Below are 12,344 nucleotides of genomic sequence, written 5' to 3'. Positions count from 1 at the left end.
TGCTGCGTTCCAGACGATGTCTGAGGTCAGAATTTCCCAGCCGTTGCCATCTTGGCAGTGCCCGACTCCGGCTAATCCAAAAATGGGCAAAGAGATGGAGCTGAGACGGGCCGAATGAAGCCTGGTTGCTGAAACCACCAAGTGGCAAGCCACCTGTGATGGCACCCACCTGTCACTCAAAGCGGCCATGCCCTTAATTATGCATAATTTTAAGCTTTAATATAATTTTAACAGGTGAATTAAATAAAAAATTATTAGTTATAGAGACCAAAACTGTTTTTTGTACCAGGCTGTAAACATGTTTATTTCTGCTGTAAAGTCGGGCATTTTAACATCGGGGTCTATGGGGATTAATTCACTTTTGGAGCAAGCCTCAAGTGGCCATTCGAGGAACTGCAGTTTTTGGCACTTCCACGTTGGCTTCATTTTTCAGCCCCGGAGGTTGTCTCTTGGTTCTGACACCCAGATTGGCAAAATACACAGATTAGCTACGAGTTAATGTAGCAGTGTAGGAAACAGTAAGGTAGCAGCGTCTCATTTTCAGCCAGGATTGAATGTTGCTTTCCAGTTAAAATGACAAATGTTGCCGGCAGCAGATCATATCAACTGTCTGTCGCTAATTAAAGGAGCTATCAGCAACATTCACTGCCACTAAATGTCGCACTAGAGCACCAACATCTCATAAACCCTTAATTCACTGAAATATTCTGGCTTTACGTCTCATCCAGCAGCCACAAGGAGAGGCAGTGAGACACCGACCAGAGTGAGCGACAGACATCTAACCAGCCATGAGCAGCTGCTGTCTGACTCTCTGTACAGCCAAATCATTTCAGGAGTCGTATACTTCCTGTTAAACTTTCCTTAATATCATATCAATTTAACTTCATCAAATTTAGAGTTTAACCGGGACCTCCAGTATTTGGATCACAAAGCTTGTGAAAAATATGGTGTGCCAAATTTAGGAGTCTGCAGCTATCATTTCAGTGTGTCAGATACATATTTAATCAACATTTAGCTAAATGTAAGTATCGGATCAGACTCTGAATCAGCAGATACCCAGTGTTAAAGGATTCTAATCAGGGATTGGGGCCAATAAAAAAACGTGTTTAGGACATCCGTAGTAATATATACACTATAATATATATATTTCTTCTCCCCCTGATTTGTTGGATGACATGGTTGTCATGGTATACAAAGTTGGAAAATAAGTGTCATCTGTAGAAAGGTAGTATTTGTGTATACATGTGAGACAGTAAAGCATAGTCTGCATAACTGTAAATGTTGGTGATGTCAGGTTTCTGCGTAAGTAGTTTTATAAATGGAGTTGTAGTTTTCCTGCCAGACTCCAGTTGGCACCAGCATCTCCAAACAGATCTGTATCTCTGCCCTGCCACTGTACTGGCTCAATGGGTTACTAACCCTGGGAATCCGCTGTTAATGTTGTTCCCGTGGGCCCGGACGCACTAATTTAAAACACACGGCAACATAGCAGGAGATCGTGCCTCTTAGCATGCCCAGCCTTACTGGTTGAAAACCTTTCACACAAACAGTCACAACTGGTTGTCTGTCTTTGTAGACAAGTATGGGTGTGTATGAACGTGTGTGGGGATGTCTTTGTGTGAAAGTCCAGAATATGCAGTACCATGAAGGACAAGTCATTCCACCAGCATAATTGAATTTTCAAGTTCAGTGTTTTGAAGCACATTCCAGGTCCAGCAACAGATTTTTCTTCTCTCTTTTTTTTAAAAGAAATTTTGCAGTCAGGGATTTACGTCACTGAGGCGCTCAAGGATATTGCTATCCGCCGAGTCAGTAGTGGTCTACAGATTGGCTGTAATAGTTAAAAGAATAACACATCTTTTTTTGGTGGGTTTTTGCTGAAACTGTGGCGACTAGTCATGTCAGGTGCAATTGGATACAACTGGATACAAATCCAAGTGTTCCATGAAAAATGAAATGTGTAGTATTGACTGGGAGGTTGAGCGACATTCACAGTATTGGCCCGAATAGGCTTTTGGCATACTTTACTAACGTGCTTTGATTTTTTTTCTAAAAATTATGTTTGTAAAAAGTGGGGGTTGTATTATGTTTGAGGACTACACAGTTACATAAGAAGAAAATAAACGAGTGAAAGCATCTCCCAACATCCTTTACTGTAAAAGAGGGCCAGGAACTGAATCATTTATCAAGCAGGTAAAAATTGTAGGTGTGCTGGAATTTCATGACGGTGAGCTCAAAAAGACAATCATAAAAGACATAATAACAGCCAAAGAAAACTATTTTGGCTGCTTCTAAGAGCCTGAGCCAGACAAATGTGGAATTTACGTTATGCTTTAATAGACATAGTTCATGTTTCACTTAATGAGAGAGAAGACTTCATGAATGAGGTCTATGTTATCCTTGGACTAATAGTATCTGGGGAAAACATAACTTATAATCAGGGTTGTCTTTTATTCAGAGCAATACGAGAGTCTGCTGGAATTTCATTGCTGCTGCACTGCACCCCAAAACAAACCAGAATGGTTACACAGAGAAACAAATCTGCTACCAGCTTGTTAGCCATTAGCCAGTGGTCAATGGACCTTGTAATATTTTAATTTTGAAACTTTGTATTAGCAATGCATTGCGTAAATTCTCTCACCTGTAGTGTTTTCCCTTGTTGAGTGGAGAGGGCTCTCAGCTCCCACTCTGTTTTGGTGCTAATGGATGGAGCATTATGCAGGAAAAAGCATCCTCCCACCAGCTGCATTCAGAGCACATCCTGTCACTGAAAAGTTCATTATTGGAAAAAATGCCCCATGTCTTTTCCCTGCAGCTACATTTGTAATGTTTTAAAACCCAAGAGACAAGACCGACTTGCATAAGTGTCACAGTCAAAGCCACAAACGCACAATGAGAGACATTAGCAAGAAGCGAGTCGATCTCTTTATGCTTTGTGTATTGAGTCTCTATTGTGTGATACATCCCACGGATTCACGGTTTTTGCTCTAAGATGGAATCAAATGTTGAATGTGAAATATTTCATTTTGTGATGATCACGTATGTCCTATGTTTTACAGTCTGGTGGCTGTGTAGCACTCTCACTGTGACGTACTTGTCTGTCTGATTCGGTAAACCTGGATTTTAAATCTGTAGCAGCACTGTAGGCATTCTTATTTGAACGCTCCTCTTTCCCATCAATGCTGGAATTTTCTGTAATATACCTTCTACATGTTGCCAAACTACTCTGCGATGAAAAGGACCAGATATTTCGTTTATGTACCCCAGAACCAGACTCCCCTCTGTCAGCGAGTGTTTTACGCAGCTTTCAGAGAGCAGGCTGTTTCTTGCCCTGAAGAAAGTGGAGGAAACATTTGGATGGGATATCAGCACAGAGTGTCCTCGTCACCTGTTAATGCTTTTCATTCTTTCACAAGTGAGAGAGAGACACTTCGCTTGAAAGGCTGGCAGTGAGAATCTGAGGCAGGAGACGATGGAGCTGTAAACTATCAGAGCAGGAGAAGAGACTTGTAGTAGCACTGATCTAAGCTAAGAGGTTATATGTCTAGTTTGACTGAGTCTGGTTTGAGTGTACTGGTACAAAGGAACAGAAAAAAACTGAAGTCATTGTGACAGAGAACAGAGCTGCATGCTGTACTCTCACAACTTCTCAAAGGCCAAAGTGACCAGTTTCATTAAGTACTGAAGCAAGAGTAGCTACATCAGAAAAACATGTTTGTTGTGCAGTTTATTAATTTGAATTTAAGAAAAATGATGCACAAACTTTATATATTGAAGTTATCCCATGTGTTTTATGTAAGCACGCAAGTTATAATGTAATGTTGGTCAAACTCTTTCCAGGTTTTTTGTGCCTCGAAATGAGTATGACTATAACAACACAGAAGTATTTGATATGAGAGAGGGGTGTAGTTTAGCAAGTAATTGTAAACACATGCCTTTGTGCACCAAGCCTGCACTTCTTCTGTAAATAGTTCCTGATGTTATTTAAGTAAGAAGTTGACTGGAAATAGTTTCATGCATATTTTATGCTGCTGATGCATTTTATTGACATCATAAAAAGTATAATTTAAAAAAATGCAAGTTTATCTGAACAGAAATGCCACAGACATGTTTTAGGTCATTTAGAAACAGTGTCACCATTACATAATGTATTTTATTTTTTTATTAAAGAAACAAAGTGTGACATTTTTGGAAATACACATTTGCTTTCTTGCTGAGAGTTTATGTGAGAAGATTGATACTAAATATTTGTCAGCCAGTTAGCTTAGCTTAGTACAAAGACTGGAAACACGGAAACAGCCTGGCCTGGCACTGTCCAGCAGTAACAAAATCCGCCTAGCAGCACCTCTAAAACTCACTAATTACCACGTTATATCTAATTTATTAATAATAATAATAATAATAACTTTATTTATATAGCACCTTTCAAAACAAAGTTGCAAATTTAAGGGATTCTTATCAAACATGTTTGTTTGTTATGTTAAAAAATATATACACTAGTACTGAATTGTTTGATACCCATCGGTATACAGATTTTATTTTGAAATCTTTGCTGTACTCGTAACCAATTTACTGAAACTAAACTTTCCTTCTGTCCTTGGGCAGCCAGAAAGAAAATAAAATGTTAATAATCAGGTTTATTAAAAGCCTAGCTGCAGCATTATTTGTAAAAATTCTATATAAGTAGCAATATATAATGTTAATTAAGGTCAATTGTGTCACAGCTCTTAATTTTTAACTACAAAAACCTGTTGCAAATGCCTCTGTTAATGCTAGCTTTACAGTGTGTCATGTCTCATAACCAGTGTGCTGTCAGTCACATTATGGCCATCATGATACTTGAACAAATGCAGTTTGTTCCACTTTATGTCAAAACAGCAGAATGGAAAAGTCTTTGTAAATGTTCCCTTACTGACTGTGCTCACCCTGAATGTGTCTCCGGGCACGTAGACCCAGTGTATGTCTTAAAAATGATAAATGCTCCACAGGGGCCACAAGTCCCCAGCAACCAAACCAACAGACTGTATAAAACTGTGTGGACGAGCTACAGCTGTTGAATATAGGTCAGTAATAATATCAAAGCGTGATTCAAAGAATCTGCTGCTCCCACACACACACAGAGCGAGAGAGAGAGACTACAATATGAAGCACAATTATTCTACACAATTTTCCCACGTGCATTCATCTGCGCCATGGGAGCAGGCAGAACTCAATTTCACCAATTTATTAACATGACTGTATTTTTTGACAAAACTGACTGCCCTGCAACAGCTTTGTCTGTCCTCCATCCCCATGTGTTTTAAGCCAACACATTTCTCCATTAATATTTAATCTACAGTAGGTTTCCTCAGGCTTGGCCAATACTAGGAATAATCTTAATTCTGAGAGTGTGTGCATGTACACATGCGTGTAAGAAAGGGTCCATTCCCATTTATCCTTGTGTACAGTAGGAATGAAACATCACTGCACCGGCTGTTAGTCAGTATACAGAAAAGGACATTTTGTACTTTCTTGAAGCAAACCCATCACCCCCGAAAAAATAAAAACATTACCCCCACAGCATAGAAACCAGTGGTCTCCATAGACTTGATAGAAGAAACATGAAAGTACTGCAGTAAGAAAATGACAGATGTAGACAGGACCCTGTTTTTTCCCTGCATTTCTTATTTGTACCATATGGGTTTTGTCTGTTCCTCTTGAGAAATAAGATAAATAACTCATACATACTCATACATCAGGGGTTGAATAGGCAAACAAACACTCAGTGCTTTTTCTGATGCAGAAGGACTGTCCCACCTTAGGTCAGTTGAACTGGCCCTTACCCCAATTCTCACTTCCCTCTTTGGGCTTCTCACAACTCTAGTTCTGACAAGTGTAGCTCCTCCCCTGTAGCTCAGTGTACTTTGAACATCTTGTCCCAGTTTAGAAACTGAATGTTTTAAACAGACACCTTCCATATATTCTGTTAATGCCATCGCATCATCTCTTTGCATTTCAGTATTTTAGATGTGGCAAAAGTGTTGGACGAATAAAGTAAATACTAATATCGTAATAATTAACTATTATGTCAGGGATGTAACTTACGCAGCCTGCAAACTGCAAATACAGCAGGACTCTTCTTTGCACGCGTGTTAGTCAAGCGTGCCAAAAATAGTGACCCCTTATTACTCTGTGCATTACATAATATAAAGCAAGCTCTATCTATTACACTAAACTAAAACTTTTCTTTCCAAGGTAAACTAAGATAATATTAACAAATCCCACAAAAGGTCTTGTGTGCACACACATCTGTGCATACAAATGCTTTTTGAATGAAGCTCTGTCTGTCATTTAGCTACTTCAGAGTTGGTGTGTTGGCAGGACAGGGTGCTGAGTTGGCGCAAGCCTCTGGCACTCCAACATGCTCTGACACTCCTGGACCAGCTCTCATCCTGTTTTTGGCCACAGTGCTATTTGTTCAGCAAACGTGGACTGAAACGGAGTTGACCCTCATTTTTCTAAATGTACAACAGCCCAAACATACATAAATGAGTGAGGCATTTCACCACTGGTGTACAAGTTCCAGACCCTGCAGAGGGATGAGTTCAGATTCAGAAAGATACTCTTTTTAATCACCAACACGAAAAGTGATTGTGTTTTACAGGTAGATGTGAAAGACATGTTCCTGATTTTTCTATGTTGAAGTATATTTTTTTTAACCACTTGAATGAGTCTCTTTATGAAATATTTGTGCCACATGCTACCTTTCTGCTTGGGTTTGGTGGTCATCAGTAAACCCTATAGAAAAATTACTTTGGCAATCAGATCAGCCAGTGCCCAGTGACACCATAAAGGGGCAAAGCAAAATTCACTCAAGTGTCCTTGCAGAATTGGTGGTGCTGGAAGCTTGGTAAGGGCTAGCTGGCAAGCTACTGTGCCCGGCGAGCTAACCTGCCAGTTAGAAAGCTAGCTAGCTCAATTGCTAACCGCACAATAAGTAAATAGTTTATTCAAGAGACATATTTGTATCTTGGCTCCTGTCTCACAACTGACAGAAAACCATGCCTCTTTTGTGGAGCAGTTAATTCACCAACAGAGCAGGGTTGTACAAAATAGGATGGCACAAAACAGTTACAAACCAAATGCATCACAAAACTGAAATTCAAAATATTGCATTGCCCACTGACAATGTCATGTAAACCTCTTTCCTTCTTTCCTCAGACACACCTTCTGGCAGTATCGTAAGGAGAACCCTCAGACCAGAGTAGGTGAGCCTCCTCCTGACGGCCTCCCAGGATTCAACAGCGGTGTGATGTTATTGGACCTCGGTGCTATGAGGGCCTCAGCTCTCTACAACCAACTGTTGGAGCCTAGCAATGTGGCCCAACTAGCAGACCAGTATCGCTTCAGGGGCCACCTGGGTGACCAGGACTTCTTCACCATGATCGGCATGGAGCATCCTGAACTGTTTTATTCCCTGGCCTGTGGTTGGAACCGGCAGCTGTGCACCTGGTGGAGGGACCATGGATACGGAGACGTGTTTCAGTTGTATTATCGTTGTGGTGGACCCGTCTATATCTACCATGGGAACTGTAACTCCCCTATACCAGATGACTGATGCATGTACTGGACTGATGCTGGAACTGAAAGAGTCTGATGACATCTACAATATAGTTTAAGGGAAATATTTTTCCTGCTTTTTGGGAGGGAGGATAGTGACTTTTAAGGCAGTTGACCACTGTACTGCCTATGTAGTCACAGACTCCTGCCCCTGCTGGTCAAGAGGCTACTGGAGGACCTGCCCATGCAAAGCTGCTACAAATATGGTGTTCATCTGTGTCATTTTAGAATTAATTCTGGCATTCAGGCCAAAAACAGCCTTGCGTTACAGTAATGCGAGGAGCTGCAATAGTGGGGCTGTGTTTCTTCAGGTACCGAGATGATGAAAAGAAGAAATATGGTCTATGAAGTTCAGTTTGAGTAACAGATCTATTAATTTGAAGGCTGAACAGTAGAAATACACTGTAGACGTTACAAGGTACAGGAACGTGTTCTTGCCTGTATTTGCTTGGCCAACACAGCACCTTGCTGGATGACATCACGTTGTGTTGCGGCAAAAGTTAAACTTTTTTGCAGGTGTCCTCTGCGTGGCACCCTGCTACATCAGTTCTGGCCTCATTCAAATGAGGGTACTAATGTCAGAATGAATGCAGCCTAATGCAGCATTCATTGTCGCTGTCAAGTAATTATTCTTTTCATTTGCTTATATATTAATTGATTTCATTACGTTTTGGTATTTGTTTTGAGGAGAATCTAAAAGACCACTATCCATTACACAGTGGTGTAAGCGACAGTATTTTTGAGTTAACAATTCACTAGGAATTCATATTGCTAACAAATGTTGTCTACAATGAATAGTATAGGGTCAGCAAATGTTAATTGGCATCCATAAACAAAACTTCCCCTTCCTCTGCTCACTCTGTCTCCAGCACCTCAAGTTTCCCATCAGTGGCCCAAGTTCACCCTGCGTCGCCTTAACTCCCTGCAACACCACAATAATCTGGTGCCATTTACTTCCCCCACTTCTCTGTGGCTTGTAGAAGAACAGAAGGGGTTTGTTTACCACCAGTGGACTCCATCTTTCCAGATCCACGTGGGTGCAGGGCACAGCACACTGCCACAGTTCCTTTCAAACACATCTTTCTGCAGGTAGGAAGACGGGAAAAAAATCACATCAGACAGTGGAGGAGGCGTTGGGGAGATAATGGTTAACAGTGATAGCACTGATAGCTGCTGTTCGTTGCCCAGTATTTGCGTTTTAGCTGAGGCCAAGCACACACGTTTCAGAAGGAGTGAAGCGGCCGGAAACGTGACTGCAGACACTGACCCACTTTTGAGTTTTCTTGCTGTGCTCACTACACTGACACTCTGATTCAAAGAAATGTCACACTCAATATTCATCAGTCGTGAGAGTGAAGCAGCTGAATGCCATGCACCATCAATGGATTCGGGGAAAGGCTACTGAAGACACTTGAGAATAAACATTATGCCAAATTAGTACGCTTTCCTTGAATTCACACAGAAGCTGATCAATATTTTTCTGCCTCTTTCACAACAACACTTTTTTTGTCTCAATAGCTCTAAAACACATTGTTAGCAAGAAAAAGAACCATTGAATCACAGTAAACACTGAATTTTATTTTATTATTATTTTTTGTCTTTATTGGATAGGAACAGGTGAAGAGACAGGAAAGGGGAGAGAGACGGGTGGGGTTGGGGGTTTTGGGTGGGGGCTGTAGTAATGACTCAGCCTTAGTGCACGCTCTACTAGGTGAGCTACCAAAGGCGCCCCAAACACTGAAAAATTACTTCCATTCTCAGTTCCTGATTGCACTTTACAACTTCAAAACACATGCTTTATCATCAAGGGTTATGTTGACTAGACGATGATTAGATTTATTTTACTTACTTACTTGTATTATTATGTGTTCCTTGTTTTTAAAGACCCTATCAATGGTTTTGTACATTTTGGCCCATTAACTATAAATGTCGTTTTTGATTGATTTCCTACTCTTTAGGCAGGAATTTTCTTTCTTTATCTGTCAGTGGCTGGTAGATATTTACATTTTAAAAAGTTAATTTCCCACCCTGAAAATTTCACCCTGATTATGTAGCATTTCATTTGCAAGTGGGACATTTCAAAATTCTTCATAGTGGTGCTTTCAAAGACACCTCAATGTCTCTGAAGGGATAATTACCTGCTGAAGAACATTGCATCTGTTAACTTTGTTGAAAAATCAAATCCAGAAGTAAAAACAATATGCAGACATGGACACTGCAAAAAGGATGAATTTGATCATTCCTTCAATTTAAAAATGTTGCTGTTCAACAGCCAACTCTAAAATTTTGATGAGAGCGTCCTTTTACACAGGTAGAGTGAGTTACCACTGCTCACAATTTGCAGCCTTGTTCAGCCTTTGTTTGTTCACATTGTTCAATGTGATGGATTATCTAGCTTAAATATCTTAAAAGAACTGAAACCATTAACTGCGTGGAAGAGAGAAAATCTATCTAAAAATGTACTTGTTGCTCTGGTTGGCATATTGCAAAATGGTAGATTATGGGCTAAAACATGCAAATCCATTGGTATCATCCTGTAAAATAAATCCCTTTTTTGTGTTTTGTCAACTGTATATATCCACATATGTGCCATCAGTTTGATACCAATTTATATTACGGGTCTGTAATCTGCCACTGCTATCCTAATAATAGTTGCTGTGAAGTTTCCTGGAAATATCTGTGAAATTTGTTAATAATAATAGGAAAAAGAGAAAATTCCTCGAAAGAACTACTCTCTTTTCTTTCTTTTTTTAAAAATCAAAGTAAATATTCATTCATTGTTCATTTATCATTGGAAACTTTATTCTTTATATATGTTGAATTGTATTCCTGCCTGTAGACAAATGTCCCATTTTGCATGTCCAGGTATAATAATAGGTAATATATTAATAGGTATAATTAATTGGAAGTGTAAATTATTAGTAAATTATGGACCTGTAATATAAAGCATGGTGTTTTATGTGTTACTTTTACCCCCTTCAAACACTCCTAGTGTATAACATGGGATTTTGTAAATAGCTGGAGATTCAAGATGGTGTATAGTGAGAATAATCTGGTTTAACTTGATAAATGTTATAAAAAGGTAGTAACCCATGTTCACCCACCAACAGCAAACACTTCCTAGTTTGTTGCTTCAAAGGGGTAAATGACTGTTCTGTATCAGTAAGTTGAATGTGCAATGATAATTTTAAAGGGCTAACATGTTTGCAAATAAGTGTACAATAAATGTTCCATATCTCACTTGACAGATTAGAAAGATGCTGTGTTCAGTGTTAGACTCAAGTAGACATGTTTCTTTCAATGACATGCCAAAAGCAAATGTGAAAGCAGCTTTACATGCATTCATTTACATGCATACATTTTGTTCAACTGTTTGTCTCTGCATTATTTCAGAACTGTGTTCAGCATTCCTAAATAAATTATATGATACATTTCATCTTTTTTATGGTGTTATTGTTTTATGATTTGTTCTTGTTTCAGTTATTTAACAGCTCGCATGAGGGAGGGAGAGCTGATAACACTCCTCATGAAAAAGGGAACATTTTTAGTCACTTAAGGGTTGGAATGAGATGGTAAAAACAAATGTATGTTAATGGTGTGCCCTCACATTTCTCATTATACAAACCTGTGACTGTGTTCCTGTTTGTCTGCTACAAACTAGACATGACCTATTTCTGTCACTCAAATTTGCAAAAACAGGCAGCTAACACTCCATAGACAGAAAAACATCAGTCAGCCTTGACCCCTGAATGTGCTGACATTAAAATAATCCAATTTACACCTGAAACTAAAATGTATCTTCTGTCAACATATGCTGGAATATAATGATATTTTCTTTGTCTGCAATTAAATCAGGTATTGCTCTTTTTTTTTTTTTTTAAGTCTGGGACTTTGATGGTTCACATGTCTGTGTAACATTTAAATTCTTTTGAATGATGTTTTCTTGCACATGAAAACTTTTTATCTGACAGCAGATACTGTGCCTCTGCAGAATGAATAAAACAGCACCTACCGAAATTGTGGACAGTTTCAGAGTCATACATGTCATACATTTGTTTTTTAGTCATCATGAAATTACATACATACATAAGCCCAAATGCCCATTTTCACAATTATCCGTGATTGCTTGGATATTATATTATTTTAGCACGGGTAAACAAGCAACAATGTTTGAACTGTTCATCCCATATTGCTAAAACAGACTGCACTGGCTTTTTACACTTTGAACTTCCAGTGCCTGGCCTTGTATTACAGCTCCTACGTTGATGAAATTATATTAGGTTGGGCATAATAACCCTGGGCTATGTAGCTGATTAGTGTGCTGTGATTTCTAAAATCCCTCAGCCTGGATTCATCGACAAACACTTTGAGCATATTTACCTTCAGGGCGAGCAGTAGAACCCGCAGGCTGGTATGGATTTGATACAGCAGCAGCATTAATGTCTTAAAGAAACAAACTGTTCAGTCTAGAGTTTAGTGACACTTAGTGTTTCTGTGCAGCTCTGTTTCCTACAGATTGACAGTGGAGAGCAGACAAATGCTCTGCAGAATCTATTGGTGCTGTAACCGCTAATCATAGATGACTCACTAAATCAGCACCACATTCATAGCCAACAGAAACATCACATGATGATATTCCTACAGACATGCACACAGAGTGAAGAGCATATGGACACATGTAGGAACCTACGCTTGTCCGTATGGCAACAAGTCAAAAACTGTGTTTAAACAGGTGACCTATTGGT

The 12,344-nt window shown here is 39.4% G+C and overlaps 1 protein-coding gene across 1 annotated transcript in view; it reads left to right on the top strand.

Annotated features, from left to right (window-relative positions):
* Positions 1-11,035, top strand: part of xxylt1 (xyloside xylosyltransferase 1) — a 33,335-nt gene extending 22,300 nt beyond the window's left edge. The window contains exon 5 of the mRNA XM_044201116.1: positions 7,201-11,035. Within this exon, the coding sequence (XP_044057051.1) occupies positions 7,201-7,597 (397 nt within the window). The 3' untranslated portion in view covers positions 7,598-11,035. The remainder of the gene's footprint in view (positions 1-7,200) is intronic.
* Positions 11,036-12,344: the final 1,309 nt, after the last annotated feature.

This window comes from Siniperca chuatsi, linkage group LG6 (genome assembly GCF_020085105.1).
Source record: "Siniperca chuatsi isolate FFG_IHB_CAS linkage group LG6, ASM2008510v1, whole genome shotgun sequence".
Taxonomy (NCBI): domain Eukaryota; kingdom Metazoa; phylum Chordata; class Actinopteri; order Centrarchiformes; family Sinipercidae; genus Siniperca; species Siniperca chuatsi.
This window is presented reverse-complemented; position numbering and strand designations above follow the sequence as displayed.